The 20,465-nt window shown below is 42.5% G+C and overlaps 3 protein-coding genes across 8 annotated transcripts in view; 2 read left to right on the forward strand and 1 right to left on the reverse strand.

Moving 5' to 3' along the window:
- Positions 1-203: 203 nt before the first annotated feature.
- Rpe (ribulose-phosphate 3-epimerase) lies at positions 204-1,839 on the forward strand. Its single transcript, XM_017085097.4, has 3 exons — positions 204-487; positions 546-728; positions 1,288-1,839. Exons 1-3 carry the CDS (start codon positions 299-301, stop codon positions 1,582-1,584), a joined length of 669 nt encoding a protein of 222 aa, XP_016940586.3. The 5' UTR covers positions 204-298; the 3' UTR covers positions 1,585-1,839.
- The window catches only part of Corin (corin serine peptidase), a 43,199-nt gene continuing 24,573 nt past the window's right edge, over positions 1,840-20,465 (reverse strand). For 3 of the 4 annotated variants that reach the window (XM_070995002.1, XM_070995003.1, XM_070995001.1), the window contains exons 2-13: positions 12,110-12,235; positions 11,790-12,051; positions 8,122-9,736; positions 7,895-8,064; positions 7,502-7,831; positions 7,346-7,443; positions 6,555-6,955; positions 6,169-6,495; positions 5,931-6,114; positions 5,710-5,869; positions 5,313-5,648; positions 1,840-5,253 (exon numbers count right to left, since the gene is read on the reverse strand). In XM_070995002.1, the coding sequence (XP_070851103.1) occupies positions 4,942-5,253; positions 5,313-5,648; positions 5,710-5,869; positions 5,931-6,114; positions 6,169-6,495; positions 6,555-6,955; positions 7,346-7,443; positions 7,502-7,831; positions 7,895-8,064; positions 8,122-9,736; positions 11,790-12,051; positions 12,110-12,204 (4,290 nt within the window). In that variant the 5' untranslated portion in view covers positions 12,205-12,235 and the 3' untranslated portion in view covers positions 1,840-4,941. The remainder of the gene's footprint in view (positions 5,254-5,312; positions 5,649-5,709; positions 5,870-5,930; positions 6,115-6,168; positions 6,496-6,554; positions 6,956-7,345; positions 7,444-7,501; positions 7,832-7,894; positions 8,065-8,121; positions 9,737-11,789; positions 12,052-12,109; positions 12,236-20,465) is intronic. The other variant, XM_017085090.4, reaches the window with a different exon arrangement.
- LOC108017921 (prostasin) lies at positions 13,188-15,863 on the forward strand. 3 transcript variants are annotated; one of them, XM_070994999.1, is made up of 8 exons: positions 13,188-13,418; positions 13,503-13,548; positions 13,945-14,084; positions 14,137-14,699; positions 14,787-14,958; positions 15,089-15,137; positions 15,197-15,330; positions 15,383-15,863. In XM_070994999.1, the coding sequence occupies exons 1-8, from the start codon at positions 13,214-13,216 to the stop codon at positions 15,739-15,741; spliced, it is 1,668 nt and encodes a 555-aa protein (XP_070851100.1). In that variant the 5' UTR covers positions 13,188-13,213; the 3' UTR covers positions 15,742-15,863. The 3 variants fall into 3 exon arrangements, with proteins under 3 accessions (XP_070851100.1, XP_070851101.1, XP_016940584.3); XM_070995000.1 differs by having other exon boundaries at positions 14,793-14,958; XM_017085095.4 differs by having other exon boundaries at positions 14,137-14,958.

Genomic DNA, 20,465 nt, shown 5'->3' on the forward strand with positions numbered 1-20,465 from the left:
GGCTGCAAGTAATTAAAAACTAGAGGTGGATGTACAAATCATAATATAACTTTAAAAACTTATGAAATGTAACAAATTGTTTGTATAATGTCAAAAAACAAAAAAAAAGAACGTAATTTCCGAGATATTTGACATTCCTGATTTTTAAAATCAACCCACTCAATCTACCATCTCTAGCGTTATCGTATCGCTTTTCAAATGTTCCGAGCTCCAGCTCCCCTCTGTGTGACCTCAAGTCAACAACACGGCGTCCACGAAACGCTCCGTGCTCCGCCTGCTCAGTAGCTGTTCCACCAAGATGATGCCCGTTCGAGCCAAGATCGGTCCCAGCATTCTCAATGCAGACCTGTCCAACCTAGCGGCGGAGTCCCAGAAGCTGCTGGACAATGGAGCGGACTACCTGCATCTGGACGTGATGGACGGCACATTTGTGCCCAATCTCACCTTCGGTCACCCCATGGTCAAGAGCTTGCGCAACAAGATCAAGGTGAGTTTGCGGTCCCCAGATCGAGATATCCACTTACATACTTCGTAATCCCATTCAGACGGCCTTCTTCGAGACGCACATGATGGTCCAGAACCCGGAGCAGTGGATAGCGCCCATGGCCGATGCGGGTGTCAATCTCTACACGTTCCACATCGAGCCGGTGGAGGATGTGGAGAGGGTCAGCCGCCTGGTCCAGGAATCGGGCATGAAGGTGGGCCTCGCCATCAAGCCGGGCACAGAGGTGAGTTGAGGTTATGTTTTGAAACTCCTTACTTAAGGTATTAGAACTTGTTGGTACGGGATGGAATGGCTTTCAATGCCCAGTTTTTACAAAGAACAAAACAGTAAAGGCCCTGGTGAAGGAAACTAAAGAAGAATTGTTCAAACTTGTTCAAGTTATTGTTGTTGTTATTATGTCAGATTTGTATATGAACCCTTTTTCTATCTATTTTTTTTTCTTTTTTACTGGGATACCTAATATTATTGTTATATTTATTACAAGCCGGGCAAAACTTGAAACTCCTTACTTAAGGTATTAGAACTTGTTAGTACGGAATGGAAAAGCTTTAAATGCCCCATTTTTTTCAAAGAACTAAAAAGTGAAGCACCTGATAAAGGAAACTAAAGAAGAATTCTTTAAGCATGGCTTATATTCTGAAGTTATAGTTATTGTTATTATCCCAGAAATTAATATGAAAATATTGAATTTCCCTTAAAAATGTCTCTATCTGAAATTTCTTATACACCTAACAATTTTATTATATTTATTACAATATCATATGGTTGCACTTCCTTTATAGGTAAAAGACCTGGAGAAGTACATGAGCATTGCCGATCTTGTGCTTGTAATGACCGTGGAACCTGGTTTTGGAGGACAATCTTTCATGGGCGACATGATGCCGAAGGTGGAGTGGCTGCGCGAGAACTATCCCAACCTGGACATCGAGGTGGACGGAGGAGTGGGACCCAAGACAATCGAGTGCTGTGCCAAGGCGGGAGCCAACATGATCGTTTCGGGAACGGCTGTGGTGGGAGCCTCCGATCAGAGGCAGGTCATCAAGGACATGCGCGAAGTGGTGCAGAGCTACCTCAAGTAATGATGCATTTGCCATAGCATTTTCGATGCATAGTTTTAAGGCCCGTTTTCTCATCCTCTTGGTAAAAAAAGTAGGTGTATACCCACAATTCTTATGAAAATGTACATTTAAAACGCTACTTTTAGCTTAGCATGAGGACGTGAAAACGGGATCAAGAAAAATTTATTAGTTAGGCGAAAAGTGTTGACAAAATTGCAACATCAGATTATGTGAGTTCCTGGGGAAACCAACTATTAAAAGACATTTACAATCTGATATGGTTTTATACATTTATTTTCCAACATTTATATAATATATGTGTGTAAGTATATATCATGTATTGTATGACATGTTGCTTTTAGCATTTAGTTGGTTATACGTGTCTGTGTGTAGTTTATGTAGTTACATTTAGGATACTGCACTTTCCCAGTTATTGTAGGACATTGCCTTATTGTCATGGTTATTCTCTCTTTGTTTTCCAAAATAAATGTTCAACAATATTCTCCGATTCGCGTCAAAACTTCAAAATCTGAATGTAAAACTTTTCATAAATTCTCAATGCTTCCGATGCGCTTGTCCAGCTCACAGGAAAAAATTCAGTTTGTCTTTTATTGTCAAAGTTTGTTCATGTAAATTCTTCACAAAGTTCCGTCTGTGCATAAATAACAAGTGCTTCTCATCAAATGATCATCTTTAAACATTTAAATATAATATTCTGATACGTGAGTACACATACTATGATTCATTATTTTCGCGACACATGTAAATTCAACTAGTTTGTTAATCAGCTTCTTGTTTTTGGATTTTGCTACATTTTACACATAACTTTTCGCTACAATTTCTTTGTTTCTTTGTTTTTTTTGGGGCTTGAGTATATGTAGTGTCCTCCCAAGCACATGGAGCATGCGGAACTGAATCGAATCCTTGGGGGCGATCCCCATTAAGCGCAGAAATTCAACTAGGATATGGGACTTGTGCGATTCTGAGTTTGCGTGTTGATTGTATGCGTATTGTACTTAGTAATTATCTAATCTGCTATTCATGCCACGTGTAAATTATTTCACTCACTCCACTCGCCAATGCTAAGCATTTTTACATCTACAATATATATAATATATGGGTTGTGTTCGATTTAGACTAAATGTACATAAAGCTAAGCGTTTTGATAGTAGCCTGGAGCATGGGGTGTATAAAAATAGCTCGCCATGATCCGTGTGATCGTAAATGCACGAGGGGAGTGAACCCCAGAAAACTGAAAGGGTGAAAGTGTGGCTTTCTGTCCAAGGCAACAGCTAGGGAGTCTTCGCCTGAGTTCAAACACAAACTGTATCGAACGGAGGTGTTTCTGAAATCCCCGTGTGACCTATCACCAACGTTATTTCCTGGTTTCAGGCACCTGTTGTTGTAAAACTTCTGGGGATTTCAGGAACCCACCGATATGTGTATGTTCATGCAGTGCACAATATCAAAGTAAGCATAATTTCTATGATATGGGTATATCTTTATAAGTATGTATTGTCCTGGATCTGTCCGCTGTACTCTGTCATTATAGTTAGTATGCTCGATCTAGAACAGCCCACAGATTTGTCTCGAGTATATTCTAAGCTTTCCATTTTTCGCTTGGTAATATGCATGTATAAATTTAGACACCATCACATCTGCTTAATAGCTACTACTACAATATATATATAGAATATATGTATCCGTTATATGTATATTTCTTGTATATATTTCAGTTACATATTGGTTTGTGTTCATGTTCCGCTCAAAACATCGTGTGCCTTGTGTAATATGCGCTTCATTTAACCCCCCGTTAAGACTAGTAATACTTTTCCACTTGTAAACTGATTGTACAAAACATGCATATATATATATTTAGGCATAGTATGTCCAACTAGAGCTAGTAGTTATCGGTTATACATTTGCAATCTCTTGTCTAAAGCATTTCAACAGGTTTTAGCTAGAAACGATAAGTTAAAAACATCGAGCTGCGGAATACCGGCCAATTTTGGTTTCCGGTTCCGACTCGAAAACAATATCAAAGCTGTACACATCGCGAAGCTCAAGTGTGTGTTCGTGTATTTTGTGTGTGTTGAAACAACCAATTTTGAGTCTTTAGTTACGCGTAATTTACATTCATTTTCGTGCGATTCCTTTGCAAAATAGTAGTGCCTACAAACTGTTGCACGTTAGCATTTCTATCTTCTAGATGGCACACCAGGGTTATGGATGAGTGGGGATCGCAATCAGGGCGTTACCTTGAGCTTCGGCTAAAGCGGCCAGTCTAAGTGGGGCGTGACAAACGAGTTGCGTTGGCGTGTAAATAGTTCTAAATATTAAGTTACATTGACATGTCCACTATCGAAGCGTGTATACCTTCTGTAGTTCACCGCATAAATAGTACGATTCGTATGCTATGTGTATAAGTATATTCCTTCTGACCACCTCTCTGACATCTGCCATTTGATATTATACCATTCTTTTTGTGTTCTTTAAAGCTGAAACCCACGCATTTTAGTTACATATTATTTTCACGACTTATAGCTAGATACAATTTTCTTGCTTATTGTGCATTTCTCATTATTGTCAACTGCACTTTCTTATTGTTGGATAGATTCTGTGTTCTAAGACAGCATATTTTGGAGAGGAGCTTACGACTACGTCCATCAAATGCCCAAGATCAGCAAATTTTCCTTGTTTTTCTTTGGTTTAGTTATAGTTACACATTTTCTACAATTGATTTGCTTATTTACTGTTTTAGTTGTCAACACTCAATAGCTGTGATTCTACTATTTATACTTCACAATATTTTTCAGAGTTTCTCTTCGTTTATCATAATTTAGTTTCCTCCAAAGTAATACCTATAATAATACAAGTTTCATTTTGTCCGGAACTTTTCAACACAAAATTCAGCTACAAAATCGAATTATTGTCTGGGTTTCGGGGTATTTAGACACAATTATCAAGTGGTTAGATATCGGGTACATAAATGTTATCTTGGTTTTACTTGTAAATATATTAATCGCGTTATATTGACATATAGTTGCGCCCATTTTGGGTTAATTATTTCCGCCTGTCTGGGTTATTAATTTCCTTGGATTTCACATAGGTTCATAAAAATCTCTTTGTAAAAAAATTGACAAATAAATTCGGCAAATTGACACATGATTATGTTGCCCAAATCGGTGTTAGCCGGATGGCTAATACCCTAAGTTCAGTAGCAAAATATATGTATGTATCCTACAGGATCCATCGGTTCTGTGTTTTGTTTGTTTTATATGTGTAGTACTTTGTGCAATCGTTTCGTGGATATGCTCGGTTCCAGTGAGACTTGACTCTGGCTCTACTCGTTAGTTTTCATCTTCATCGTGGCCAGGATTAGTTTTTGGACGATGTCCTGGAGTGGGTGAAGTGGTGGGGCTTGCCCTCGTGCATCGGGTCAGTGGCTATTTTGGACAGGATGTCGGGTCCACCCGGATGCAGGTCGTACTTGTTCACCCGATCCTCGTTGATGGGACGTGTGTGCTTCGCGATCTGCTCCTGTATCCAGGGCACATACTGCACCACATTGGCATACACGCCGGGCAGACGGGGATGGGCACACATAATGCCCCAGGACACGATGCCGCCAACGAACCAGCGATCCTTCTCCCCCGGATACGGACACAGCAGCGGACCACCCGAGTCGCCCTGGCATTTGGATTGTGTTTATATACATATGCTAAGTTTGATGATTAGGCAAGACTCACCTGACAGGCATCCTTGCCGCCATCGTCGAATCCGGCACACACCATGCCCTCCGACACGGTCAAGTTGTCCAGCCACTCGTCGCACTGGTTACGCGTGATAATGGGCACCTGCACCTCGTTCACTATAAACTCGTACGTGGACTTGGCTGTGGGATAAAGAAGAATGATTTGTCTTGTACTTAGTCCGGAAATCTCTATAATCCACTCACGATCCTTGTCCTCCCGCTTGCCCCATCCGATGACGGTGCACAGGGTGCCAGGATGCAGATTCCTCACGCTCGGTGGCGGCAAACAAACGGGTAAAAGGTGCTCATGGAAGGCAACGCGTGTGGAGAGCTGCAGGGTTATCCAAAATAAATTAAGCCAGGAATAAACTAATGGTAAAAATTAACCCCACCTGAAAGAGGGCTATGTCATTGTCGTGGGCAATGGCCATGTTGTACTGCGGATGGGGAATGACAGCCTTGACCTTGACCTTCTGACCCGAGTAGGTGAAGGAGTTGCGACGCGTTACGCCCAGCTGAATGGTCCAGTCCTCCAAGTCAATTACGCTATAGCTGTCAATCGAAAAGGAATATTAGTGCCTTAATTGTTTTACATTTCCAAAGCACAACTTACTTTCCCACGCAGTGCGAGGCTGTAAGGACCCATTGATCCGATATAAGGACGCCGGCGCAGTAGAAGATCTTCTCCGGACCGCCCAAAATGGCGGCCAGGAATGGCCAATTGCCGGGACTTGCCTGGGTTCCTCCTATGATCCGCCTCGAAGGCTTGTGCCTGCCCCGCTTAACTCGGCCGCACTCTGAAATACAAAGAGGTAGAGCAATAGTGATAATTTCTCTGCAGGATTACCCACCATAATTGGAGCATGTGAGCTCAGCCATCGGATAGTCCTCCGACTTCTTGCAGTTGGCGAACTCCTGCATCAAGGTTGACTTCCTTTTGGCGTACATCTTCCAAATGTCAGTGGACACATTCACAGAGGCCAGAAGCGGGCGATGAGTACGTTGGGTCAGGACACTGGTGGCATTCACAGCCGAGTAGCCCAGAATGGAGCAAACAGCGCTGGGCGAGACCGCCCGATCCCAGTTCTTCACACAAGCGGGCATCCATTGCCGCTGACCGATGCGATAGACCTCCAGAACCCCAGTGCCCACATCGCCATTCCGTTCGCTCAGTCTCACTGGGAAGGATTTGGAAAAATGGTTAGCTTCCACCAGGGATGATAAGCTCCTAACTCACGGCAATTGCGCTCATCCTGGCCGTAGGGACAGTCGATGATCCCATCGCATATGTGCTTCGTACCGATGCACTGGCTATCCCCGCAGTAGATCTCGTCCGGACCGCACCGTTCGCAGGAGGCCTCGTCCGCTTGGTCCATGCAGTCCAGGTGGCCATCGCACACGTACTCCTGCGGCAGACAGCGGTTCTGGTCGCACTGGAAGCCATCGCACTTGGGATGCGTGGCGGCCTTCATCACCTCGCGGACCTCATCCACACCAACGCAATCCTCGGGACTGGGAAAGTCTTTGAAGAGCTTGCAGTTCAGGTACTCCGGTAGACTCAATCCGAATACGTCGAAAAAGAAGCCGCAGCGACGCATTGTCTCCGTGCAGAGGGTCTTACAAGGTGGCACAGTGGCGCTGTAAGAGATCATGATCATCATTACTAAATCGATTCTTGGTATTGGAAAAGTTAAGACTGTAGTAACTAAAAAAGTTGTATGATATTTGGAATGAGATTACTCGAGATATCTTTAATATTTGGTATTTGGGTTTTTTTGTTTTTTAACTTTTACCAATATTACTTAAAAAAGTTTAAATTTGGAAAGATAAGAATATTCTTAGTAAGAAGACTAGAATTGTTAGAAAATGTTTAATAGTTGAAAAGATAAAACCACAATGATTAAAAATCTCTTTAATATATCCTTACTTAAAAGATTTTTAATATTTGATAGGGTAAGATAAGACTGTTATCACTGAGTATATATTTAATATAATAGCACCCACTTAAGGTTTCTATATTAAACTCACCCGCTCTGGCCGCACTTGGGCACAAAAAGCGTGCACAGAAACAGGGACACCAGCTCGTAGCACCTCACATCCACCAGGGCCTCATAGGAATCCAAGTCCTTCAATCAATTTGAGTTAACACAACCTCAAAATAAGTAAATCTATCCCAATGATTACCGTTTGCGTCTCCAGCTGGCCAAAGTGACCGATGTAGTTGGGGAACACGGTGTAGTTGTAGGGGATCTGGGGACCCTGACAAAAGCGCACAATGATGGGAAGGCAAGTGCCTGGGGCTGGATTCTTGCCAAAACTCGTAGTGTCCTCCACATGGATCGTATTGATGATGGTCTTGTTGACGAACTTGATAGTTGGATAGGCATTAAAGTAGGCGGCCAGACCCCCGGCGATGGCCAGCAGGGCGAAGGCGTTGATCAGGATCTGGAACAGGCGGAACTTCAAGCGGCCGTTGGTGATGTACGGATTGGAGCTCTTTCGCCGGTTGATAATCTGAAATGATATGATATGATGATAAAAGATCTCTCTTAACTTTTTGTTGGTCTTTTGGTTTACCTGGTGCTGCAAGGACATAGTGTGCGGTGCTCCATTCTGGAAGCGCACTATGGTCTGCAGGCTGCTGGGTTGGCCAGCCGTCTTGTGGAGTGGCGAGATCGTCTGTGGCGGTTCCAACTCCTCAATGGGCTCGTGCTGCACCCCCTGGCGGCACACAATCGGAGCAGGAGCTAAAAGAGGAGTATACCTGTAAGAAAGCTCGGTATTGGAATGGTTTTAACACTTACCACTGCACAATCGCTTGGCGGACAAAGAAGGTAGCAGCGGCGCCTCCATGAGCTTGGGATTGTAGCCCGGGCTGGACGTCTGACTGAAGCTGTCGCTCGAGATGGTCGAGTCCTGCCGAAAGTTGATCTTGCCCCTGGGCGGCGGTACTGCGGGAGCCTGCTTGCCACTTCCGGAGGAGGATCCTCCCAAAAATCGCGTTGGTGCCAAATCCATGAGAGGAGTCTGTCGCTGGGCGGAGCCGGGAGCATTGGACTTGCGGCTCGAGCCCAACAGGGGAACCTCCATCAGTTTGGAGTTGTAGCCAGGACTGGAGCTGATCGAGTAGCTGTCGCTGGACAAAGTGGAGTCCTGACGCTGCTGCATCCGTGGATAGGTGATGGGTGGCGGCTTGTTGTTGCGGACCAACTTATTCCGCACCGTCAACGGAGGAGGCGGATGACCCCGTGAGCCCGAATCCACCAGATCAAAGACATTGGCCTGTCGCAATGGTGGCTCCGGAGGCCCTGGACGTTTGGTAGTTGAGTCGGTAGACGGCATAGTCGCCGGGCATGTCCCCGACATGGATGACATAGTGCCACTGGAAATGGTGCTGGATCCTGCCGAGGCGGCGGACGAAGTGGACGCCGATGCCGAGACGCTGCTGGGTTCCTTGGAGGAAGAGCCCTGGGATTGGGTCTCGCCCACCGAGTTGTTGCTGTTCCCGCTGCCCTTTAGAGGAGGTGGCTGCTTGCGAGCAGGAACCACTGGTAACTTGGAGCCATCAGCTCCTCCGACTCCCAATCCTCCTCCGCTGCTTATAATGCTGCCGTTGTTATTATTACTGGCCGGATAAAGGGGCAATCCCAGGCTGGTATTATTGTTGTTCAGCTTGTGCATGGCATCTCGGTACGCATCCCTGGAGTCCCTGGCCAAAGGTGAGTCAATCGAGCTGGACAGGGGCTTCTCGTCGAGGGAGGACTGCGTGTCCACCGAGGAGAAGCGACTGCGAAAGTCCACGCTGGTGGAGCTGCTGGCAAAACGCTCGCTGTGCCCGCCCAGCGATGAGCCGTAGGCCGAGTCCACGGTGCTGCTGGAGGAGCGCTGAGCCCGCTTGGCCATGTGGCTCAGGCCAGAGTAGCGTCCGGCCAGATAGCCGGCGACCTTGACGGGCGTGGAGGTTAGCGACTCGTCAAACACGGAGTTCTCCAGACTCATGCGGTCGTCATCGGAAATCCCATCGGCATCCGCATATCCGGGCGCAGGACGTGTGGCTATGTCAACAAGCAGCGCTGATTGCAGCCCAGCTCCTCCTCCTCCTCCTCCGTCGCCCGATCCCCGACCCACTGCCTCTGTGGTCACGTTCGTTGGCTGCGGATAAACAAACACTGTGCCCGTGCCATGGGCGCCTTCCTGTCCGCCAGCCGAAGGAGGAAGTGGAAGTGGGTGGGGCGTGGAAGCCTGCCAGGCGGACTTGCCGCGCAGAAGGCGACGCGGAATGGGCGGTGGGGGCGTCACCGGGGTGTCCACCCGCTGTTGGTGCTGTTGGATCTGCTGGTGGAACTGCCTGCCTCCTGTGGTGGACATGGCCGCCCCCTGGTGCGCTGACTGGCCATATTTCTGCTCCGTCATGTTTACCTGCCGGCGGGAAAATGAGAAAATTCGAGGAAAAAGGACTGTGAGACATGGCTGGGCAAATACAGTGGAAATCATTCGGGGGATTGCATAAGAGCAAACATGAAAAATGGGTCATTTTTCTCAGAACTTTCTCATAATTAAACTGCACATTTTGTATCAATAAAATCAGTAATTTCTCTGGGATTGAGAACATTTTTAATAAAATCTGCGCAACTACCCGGAAAAAACTTGAAAATATCATTTGTGCTTTCGATTCATGTTCAGTAAATTTATTCTCCATTTATATGATGTTTATTAAAATACCTATGCATTTAAGCAGAGATTGTTTTTCAGAGCTTTAAATATAATAAAATTTATATTGAAAAATGTAAAACCATTAGCTTTAAAGTTCGTTTTTAAACCTAAAAATGTACAATTTTTCATATTTTGGAATGCTTTCCCACGGTAATGTTTACTCCTAGGTTCTTCTACTGTGGCAATATTATCCAGTGGCAATATTCTGCAATTTAAGCCCCTGCCAGGTGCAGAGGATGATGGTGGGGGACAGGGACTAAGCCCTCGCTAAGCCGAGTGCAGAAATCCCGACGCGGCCCCGGAAAGTAAAATCGCAAATAACTTTGTGCGGATTTGGGGGCCCTGCTTCATAATGTATCCGGAACAGGCGGAGTGGTTTTGGCTGCCGTCATCATCGATCTTTTGAGTCATGCAAAGTCAGAAAAACTTTACGGAAATCCCGCGGACGCTAATCTTAACTAGAAACTCTCCTCTCTGCAACGTCAGCCAAAAAATGCAAGCAATGAGGAGCACATCATAATATTTATACCACTAAATCCTCAGTAGTTGGTACCTCTTTAAAACTTTAAAAAATTGTTGGGCACTGAATGCTATTGTTGAAAGGTAAACGTGCATTGCACCAAAATAAAACAATTTGTTCAGAAAATGCTAAAAGCTTACCACATTTTATTATACTGCATTTCTCTCGTACTATTAAAAGTAAAGGCTTATAATAATGGGAGAATACTGGCTAATTGCAATAGCTGGGAGCTTAAATTGCGTTGAAAGTAAATATAACTTTCCAGGAACACTCATTAAACTTCTGACTTTTACCTATTTTGGTTTCCCATAATGTTCATGAAGTACAATTCTCGTGTAATGCTATATGAGGAAGCTTGTGATGGTCATTATGGTCACTTTCGTGTTAAAAGGTAAACTTTATTAAATTTCCGTTGAACGAAGAGTGAAGCGACTAGGAGTTTGAAAATTAACAAGAATGGAAGCTAGCTTTGGCAAGCCGAAGTTTCTATACCCTGCCAGGTCGTTCCCATCGGAACATGGTTTATATATGTTTTATAATATCGTTCCCATGTCAGCTATATGATAAAATCGTTCGATTTTTTTGTGATTTTATTCGAAACTTAGAAACATTAAAAGAACGAAATTCCGAAGAGTAGAAGTTAATATGTCAAAAAACACCAAAACTTATATATTTAAATTTTTTTAAAAATATTTTCTTGATCATTTCTAAGGAAGCTACAGTGGTCCGACTACACCCAATAAAAATAAGAATTTTGGGAAGGTTGCATCCCGATAGCTTTGGCAAACATCTAACTAAAATCATTATACCCTATGCAAGGGTATAAAAACAATATGTTGAACCTTATGTTGCAAGAGTAGTGTCGTCACACGGACCTATTGATGCTGTATATTGCGCAGCTTTCACCAAAAATATTACAAACTTGCTTTCTTAACTATTTTTGGTAACAGTTTCATGAATAAATATCGTGGATAATTAAGCAAGCCAGTGAAATACAATAGATTACGTCCTTGTTCTACACAAGAATTGTAGAGTAAGAGGTGCATTTTTGGCTTTTTCTGAAGAGAATACACCACTGACTGGACTAATAGTTTAGTTGTTGAGATAAGGAATGTAAATTGTGAACATTTTCGACTTAAAAAACGTCGTTCTTTTCTTAAGAACATTTTTAACTCAGATGAGAACGTCTGAATTCTCTCTGTGTATACTGTACATATGTATCTACCAATCGCTACTTACAAGCATTTCGGTGGCTGCCTGGGACAGCTGCGACGGCTTCTGCTTGTCCTCGAGCATGGGATAGTAGTGGGAGGAGTGTCGCCGCACGATGCTGTTGCTGGTGGAGATGTTGCTGCTGTCCCCGGTGTTGCTGCTGTCGCCGATGTTGCTGCAGTTGCTGGGCAGTGGCAGCAGGGTGACCGACTTGCACTGCTCCTGCTGCTTGTCGTAGAAGTCCAGCAGGGAGTTGAGCGGCAGGGCCAGGCTCGAGGCACGCTCCGATCTGCAATGATAGATACCATTATCATCTGGTTTCCAAGAAGGTTAGTATATAGTCTCACCTGGAGCGACTCCGCCGGTCTGCCACCGAGGTCGTCAGATGCTGATGGTCCTGGGAGACGCTCAGAAATTGTTTATTCATATCGAGTGCGTTCATGACTTAATCGTCGTGATTTGGCGGAAACAATCTGCAAGTTCAGTGGGCAATCGGATTGGATTAATCGGGCTGGCCATACATATGTGATCCGCATGCGAAAATCGCCGGCCTTTTCTTTTTGTTTTAGGCTTGCGTTGTACATGCCGTGCATACTAAAAGAGAACTGCTCTATACGGAATACTAAATACAAAGTACGGAATCCTGAATCCTGAATACCCACACAGGCCAGATAAATGCCGGTCATGCAAATAGCTGCGGGAACTTTTGGCTTTGGGAACCGAAATCAATTACACAATGGCAACTCACTCACTCACACACGTTTGCCCGCTCACGTGACAATAGATCGCACAAAAAGTCCAAGTAAATGCATTTTGTGTCTGTGTGCTATATATATATATTGATGCCATCGGAATCGGGCCAAGCAATTTGGCCTTTTGTGTCTAATGGATGCCATTAGTCGGCTCGCAGCACAATAGACCCCGAGCCCCACTGTCCCCATCCTGATGTTCATATTGTGTGGCCAAAAGCCGTTTCGAAGCAAATTTAGCCACTCTGCACCGGAGATGACAAAATTGGAAGTGAGTTCGTTTCAGAGCCCATCGGGCGCGGGTTAATGAAGTTAGTTAATCAGAATTATAGTTCGAATCTAGGGATTCCTCTTGAGGCACTTAACGTATCAGAATATGTAGATTTACAACGCTATAATAATAAAAAATATTGATAACCTCTAGATCATCTTATATACAAGCCTCAACAAACGTATTCCTGGTTTATTCGGCGACTTATTTCATTGTATGCAAGTTAGGGACCCGAGAATCCAATGGATTCAATGAATCATAACTGAATCATTTATTATAAAAAAATGTTGTGAATATGAACGGAAAACAAAAACAATTCACTGTAATAAAAATATATTTGTTTGATCTTTTGATCTTTTTTTCTTCTTCTCTCTGATAAGACGTCGGTATGCAGTCCAATTTTGTTTCAGTTTGATTTTGCCTAGCGTGAGATGAAGTCTGAAGTCTGTTGTGTTCTTTTGTTTACTTTTTTCCTTAGCCAAAAGGCTTCTTCCCAATTTTTGGAGCAACCCTGTGGAACTTCAATTCGACCCAGAATTAACGGTGGCAGAAACGCGAACGAAAATGATGCCAGCTGGATGGCAGCCATAACAAATGCCACGCATTTCTTGTGTGGCGGAACGTTGATTCATAGAAGTTGGTATTTTTATATATAGCTACGCTAGCGAGATAATGTTCATATATATGTATTTATACATAATAATTAATATTTTAATGCAGGCTGGGTTTTGACTGCAGCACATTGCTTGGATAACAGATACAAGCTGTAAGTAGTAACCTTAAAATAGAGACTTTACACCAAAAGACATTTCTTAAAATAGTTGCATTTGCTTCAAAGTCTATTACTCATGTCTACATTTTCCCTTCATGAAAATCTATAACCTACCAAAGAAATCAATGCGGAAACATTTTTTTAGGGAGTTTTAACTGGCTTATTTTACGTATTAGTACATTTTAATGAAACCCTAAGATCATTGCAAAACTCCTTTATCTAAATATACAATTTATTGTTCATTATTATTATTATTATAAAATCTAGCATTATATTAATATAAAAATGTACATATCTGTTCATCTGATCTTCATCAGACTGGATTTATTTTAAACATTCCTAAACATCCTAAAAATCATTTAATATAAAAATGTATTATTTAAATTACAGATTCGTAAATTTGGGGGCACACAAAAAGCACTCCCCCCTCGTCAGACACCAAGTCAGTCAATACATTATTCACCCTGGATTCAATGGTATTGTGAATGATATAGGCCTGCTTAAACTGTCAAACAGGGTCGAGTACAATGGTATGTTAACTAAATATCCATCCGATAGCGTTTTTAATTCACTTCCCCGCAGCTTATATTCGACCAATTTGTATTTTTTTGGATACGCGCATTAAATATCAAGTAGAGAAAACAAAAACGTTTAATGTCTTTGGCTGGGGCCATAAGAACGGCAGTGAAAGCGAAATACTTCAAACCACCATTCTGTACCAGAAAAACCGCCAAGAGTGCAACAACGAATTTAAAGTATATCATAGTTCGAGTCAGATTTGCGCAGGAAGCCCATATGGCGACACCTGTCTGGGCGATTCTGGAGGTCCATTGACAACTAGTATAACCATCGATCAAAAGACTGGTCTTGAAACACAGTTCGGGATCGTAAGCTACGGAAAACAAACATGCGATGGATTGGGAGTGTATACCGATGTGACAAGCTTTGTCGATTGGATTCAGACAACCATTTCAAAATATGATACCCCATACGCCCAAATAATCCCCCAAAAGCCCACAGGCTTTTATCCAGGGTTTCAACCGATGGGCTCTCCGAGCGTTTATCCGTTGCGTCCTCCGACGGCTTATCCGGAGGCTTATCCGTGGGTGGGCTATCCGGGGGCTTATTCATCAGGTGGTCATCAGGTGGGTTATCCGGTGGGTCCTCCGGTGGTTCATCAAATGCGGCCGATTTCTCCAGGAGTCCCAACGGTTCATGTGTTTCCTCCGAAGTTTCAGGGTATTCCTCCGACAGTTCATCCAGCGGTTTATCCGAAACCGGCTCTACCAAATTTGGCGTTACCGATATTGGATAGTGGCTGCAGTGAAGATCACATGCCATCGATCTTGCGGCCTACCATTTATGGACCTGGTTTTGAGAGCGTGGGCGTGCTTATTACAGAGCGTGAGTATCAATTTCGTTGATATAAATTATAATTTGGCACTTTCGAAATTAATCAAACTTTAAAGGACATTAATAAACTTCCAATTCACTATCTCAGTTTTGATCTAAAATAAAATAACTGCATTTTCAGGATTCGTCGTCACCATTGCCACGGATTTGCCAGAAAATGCCGCCTGTTTGTAAGTTATCTTCAAGTTGTCTTTGTGAATAACTTAATAAATTTTTGAATTATCCCCAGGGATGTGTCGGTAATGATGGAAAAAGACTTTGCGGTATTCAGAGTTGACTCGGTTTTAAAGCACCCAAAAAATACGGATGATTTCAAGAATGATATAGCACTACTAAAACTGATTGGAGCGGTGCATATCAAAGGTATAATTATTTTTTGAGTCTACCGTCTTGCCTACAGAGTTTTCTTTTCCAGATGGCATCAGACCGATTTGTCTAGCAAAAATAGAGCTCCCTCACAGATTCGAAGGAATACCATTCCTTTTTGACCAAGCGACAAGTAATAGATTTAGCGTTAAGCCCTTGACCACCCGAATGTGTTCAGATTATGTCGGATCTGTCATCGATGAAACTCAACTTTGTGTGGAAGTTCCTCCCGAGATAGGTCAGTCCTACCAGAAGCGTGGAGACATTCTGGTAGTACCCATGAATACATATAATAGAGAACGTTACTATTTGTTGGGAATTGTCAGCTATTCATCTGAAGGCATTCTTGTATTTACAAATGTTATGAAATTTAGGGATTGGATCATTGCTGCCATTGATAAGGAATAAAGAGGACAAAATGTTGCTCATTTAGTTTAATGAAATCCGGATGGAGCAGATCATATGATCAGATATGAAGTAATTTTTCTACAAAAACCGTTTTACTTTAAATAAAAGGGTTTTTATAATTATTTGGTGTATTTATTTTTAAAAAGATATCATGAGTGTTCTTCACTACGTGTTTGGTTGTTTTGTAGTCTGGCACTAAAAGAACCTCATTAGTTTTTGTGCGCACTCCCTGCATGAACAATTCATCTTTCTATCTAAATCACTACTTGTACATCTGCATCGTTACTTGTAGAGGGTATATTGTGTTCGGGGAAAAGTATGTAACAGGTAGAAGAAAACGACTCAGACCCCATAGAGTATATATATACTTGACCGATCACAAACAAATTTTAACTGAAATATATTAATTTCGTCAATACCTATCGATTTACCTAACTGACGTTGTACATCCTAACATAAGCAAAATCTCTTCCAACAAAATTTACCCCGAAAAACAAATCTCGGTGTCACAAAAACGCGTTCAAAAATAAGTAGACAAATGAAAAACAAGGAAGAACGCTATAGTCGAGTACCTTGACTATTAGATACCCGTTACTCAGCTAAAGGGACCAAAGGGAAATGCAAGCGAGATTGAAATGCGCCACCTACCCGTGATCTCAATATATGGTTATGTGGGCGGTAGACAGATTTAAGCGTTATGGGCGTTAGAATGGGCGTGGCGAACTTTTTGGATCAATCGGTAGCTATTGACGAGACCAATACATTTCAGTTATAAATTTTTATCTAGCATGAAAATTGTGGGCGCCACAGGTTTGGCGGTTTGTGGGCGTTAGAGTGGGCGTGGCATATTCGCGTAACAAACGTACAAGGCTACGGAATTTATATCTGAGATCCCATTTCTCTATCTTTGATAGTTTCTGAGATATCCGCGTTCATATTAACGATTTTTTGAGATTTGCGGGCGGTTTGTGGGCGTTAAAGTGGGCGCGGCAAACTATTTTTTTGGGTCAATCGATAGGTATTGATAAGAACAATACATTTCAGTTAAAATCAGTTTATTCCAGCATCAAAACTGTAGGAGTCACAGTTTTGGGCGGTTTGTGGGCGTTAGAGTGGGCGTGGCTCATTTCTGAAACAAACTTGCGCTGCGCAGGAATCTCAGGAATCTGCATTCCTAATCCCAGTATTGTAGCTCCTATAGTTTCCGAGATCTCAGCGTTCATACGGACAGACGGACAGACGGACATGACTAGTGATCCTGGTCGGAAACGCTTCCTTCTGCCTGTTACATACTTTCCGACGAATCTAGTATACCCTTTTACTCTACGAGTAACGGGTATAACAACCAAAAAGTATGTTTTGAAAAAAATGTTTCTAAGATCAGACCAAATTCACTCCTAAACTTTATAGATTCTGTTTCCAAACCAACCGTTCCCTAAAATCGTCGAAGTATATTAGACACTACAGTACATTCTGACGGTATTGCTAAAAGGTTTTTGCCTCGCTCATTACCTTCATATAAATAATACCCTAAATGCGAGACAGACCAAACATCAAACACAACGTTTTTAAGAGCGATGTGCCCTCCACGAGTTCCGAACGACTAGTGCCCGTAAATGTGAGCCAGGAGCTACAGGTAATGTGACTTTCGAACATATGGGGCCCAATTCGACAATGTGCAACTATGACCTACTTAAATCAGTTCTCGAGAGAGAGCGGGGCGGTGGTCAACAGGTGAATTAACGCAGCGTAGAATCTACGTATCGCTGAGCGAAACAAAACACACCCACCACGCCCACTGACCAGGCCACGCCCACGTGGGCAGAGTTCAGGCATCAGAGTTCGCAATGTGTCAAGGACGGGTATTGACACCAGTCACCATGCAATCAACCCCGACAGGTGAGGACTCGTAGGCGTCGATGCAGATGTACTTGTGCGTCAACAAGGGGGAGTTCGTACTTCGAACCCAATTAAGTTCAATCAAGGCAGTTTGCAGTTCACCAGCAGAGCCACCCAAGTGGCTATTAACATATGCAAACTTTCATAATGGACTCTAAATATGCACAATGCATGCTATGATTAAAGTCTAACCATAATTTCCCGTAACTTTCTTTTTCCAAAGTAAAATAAATGTGGATAATTTAATCACCACAACACTTCTTTGGTAAAATTGACCAATATAATAGTAAAGTGGGCCCAACCCATCGAAAACTGTACCTTTTCTCATTTCACAAAATATAGTTAGTGAATTTTTTAGACAGTAAATATATAATATATGTATATAAATTGATCAAATTATTATTTAAATTCATAGTGTGGCTTATCCTCGCCTTTCAGCTAGTGTGGAACTAACTATTAAATAGTAAACTAAGCAAAAACTAATACATTTACAACAATTTTAAATAGTAAAGTACTACATTTTATAGTTATATAACCATCTGCATTGGACATTTTGTCCAAGAAAATTCTATTGTGTGTATAAATGTACCAACATTTAAAATAACTTAATTTGCTAAAACGAAAATAATTTAGATTTAATCAACGGCCAAGTTAGCCAGAAGCCTAAGTGACTTTTAGGCAAGGAAAACTTTCATATCGGAAGCATGTGAGTGGTATTCTGGTAGTTTCTAATTGGATTTACAAAGCCCATAGCTTTCAAACGATGATAATTTCATCTGCTTCAAAGTTTTGTGAGTTTTAAAGTGATGACTGAATTTATGATTTCATTTAATAAACTGCCAATGTATGTTATTTAATGCAAAATATTAAGTATGATATAGATATGATATAAATAAATATATTTTTTTTAAGTCCCCTACCCATTCAAATCCTGGCTACGCCACTGCTGTGATTGCATACATTTTTCATTTAATCATCTTTAAAATGGCAAGAAACGCAGGAATTTAATTAATTACGAATCAAGTGGTATAATTAATTAATGCGTTGATGAATGACCAATGTTCATTGACCATGTTGGAAAAAACGTGTTGAAAACAATAATTTAACAACGTTTTGGTTTTATACAAACAAAAATTCGATTTGGAAGTTAATACCCGATAGCCACAACTAGTTTTTTGCGAAGTTAATAAACGTTTATGGCAATTATTGGAACGCAGCCTTGCTGGCAATCAAATATTTGACCTTTCACCACTTTAACCGATTTAAGCGAGCAAATATGCAGCCGCACATGGATATGCATAGAGTATTCCTATTAGGGCCCACAAGTTTTGTGGGAGTGGCAGGGACAGGATAAACACACAAATTCTATTTGCTCGGCATTTGTATGCTGAACACCAATTCCCAACTCATATGAACCATAAATTGTTTGCTTTTGTGTCGTCCCCGATACCCATCCTCGTCGTTTTTCCAACGAATTCGCAACGCAAAAAAAGAACCACTCGGAATCTAGAGTGGGGAAATCGAAGGCTGGTCTACGGGGCTTTTAAATTGTATTAACTTGAAGGCCAGCGACGAGTTTACGGGTAGACCTACCCGGCTAACAGCATTTGAATTTAAGGTTATTACCCAAATTGTTGGCGCATTTGCCAAGTGTCAGCCCGCTCAAATTCCAATCACAAATCACAGAAATCTTGGCCCTGTCACAAAAAAAAAGGTTGGAATTCCAATCCCGCCCAGGACGAGCACTTTGTTCTCCGTGTGCGACTCCCCTGATTGCTTTGGTAAACATTATTAAGTATACGCCTGGTGGTCCCTACAAAATATTTGCTCAAAGTTGACGCACAAAATTACATTTTGCGTATGGAAATGGCAATGGCATTCGGAGTTAATCAGCAGACAGTTAAATACGGGCCCGCAAGACTTGCGAAATTTTTCTGTCTTGCTCGGGAGTTTTTCCCAGAAGATTAGCCGAGTCAATTGGGGTAGTCAATTTCTGGACCTGTGGCTGGCATTCCCCTGAAGCGAGTTTCTCTTGAATTTCTATGGAATTTCTAGCCTTGCGCAATGAGTTCAGTTGGGCAACAATTCTGGCTTTACCATTAAATTTAGAAAACTAGTGGGTTAGGCATAATCAATCTTTCATAAGCCATTGTGTGGGGCACACACACCCACATCTCGATTGAAAAGGAAATCATTAAAATGACACCACATGAGTCCCTAGTTGTATAAGACTTGAGCCAATTACTGCATGTCTGGCGGACATCCCTCGCTCACTCCATTCCAGCCAATCAGCCACATGATCTGGGTACGACAGATTAGGTGTATACAGTATATATCGTACGAGTCAAATTCAAATTCCGAGACGGAGTCCTGGGAATTTCATTACAAGGACATCCTGGTCAGGCCAAGAAAAAATAGGGAAAAAAAGCAAACGCAGAGGAACGTGAGAGCCCCTCAAGCTATTCGTTGAATTTTTGTAGGCAACCATTTTTGCACGCACTCGGTCTTATTTATTACGTATTCACTTTTAGCCGGGCATAATTTAAATTTATGGCCCCTCACTGGCTGTGTCCCCATTTGTCTGGGGCACACATAAATTACGGCTGAGCATTTAATTAGTTCTGTGCAGCAGCCCAGCTGGCAGGTGTAGCTTTTGTGGCGCAGATAAAGACATTTCCCTTTAAATTAGATCAATTTTCGACTTGTGTAGCATACTTTTATGCGTCTTCCCTTACCCAGAAAAAATTAAGTATACGCACGAGCATTTAACAACAAGCGGCTTACTGGACCTCGAAGGATGCTCGGGGAAAACGGAATTTATTTAT

Source organism: Drosophila suzukii, chromosome 2R (genome assembly GCF_043229965.1).
Source record: "Drosophila suzukii chromosome 2R, CBGP_Dsuzu_IsoJpt1.0, whole genome shotgun sequence".
NCBI classification, from domain to species: domain Eukaryota; kingdom Metazoa; phylum Arthropoda; class Insecta; order Diptera; family Drosophilidae; genus Drosophila; species Drosophila suzukii.

Coding starts and splice junctions, on each gene's coding strand:
- Rpe (XM_017085097.4), top strand. CDS start 299: ATGATGCCCGTTCGAGCCAAGATCGGTCCCAGCATTCTCAATGCAGAC. Junction 488..545: donor GCTTGCGCAACAAGATCAAG/GTGAGTTTGCGG, acceptor AATCCCATTCAG/ACGGCCTTCTTCGAGACGCA. Junction 729..1,287: donor CCATCAAGCCGGGCACAGAG/GTGAGTTGAGGT, acceptor CTTCCTTTATAG/GTAAAAGACCTGGAGAAGTA.
- LOC108017921 (XM_017085095.4), top strand. CDS start 13,214: ATGAAGTCTGAAGTCTGTTGTGTTCTTTTGTTTACTTTTTTCCTTAGC. Junction 14,959..15,088: donor GGGCGTGCTTATTACAGAGC/GTGAGTATCAAT, acceptor CTGCATTTTCAG/GATTCGTCGTCACCATTGCC. Junction 15,331..15,382: donor TGGAGCGGTGCATATCAAAG/GTATAATTATTT, acceptor TTTCTTTTCCAG/ATGGCATCAGACCGATTTGT.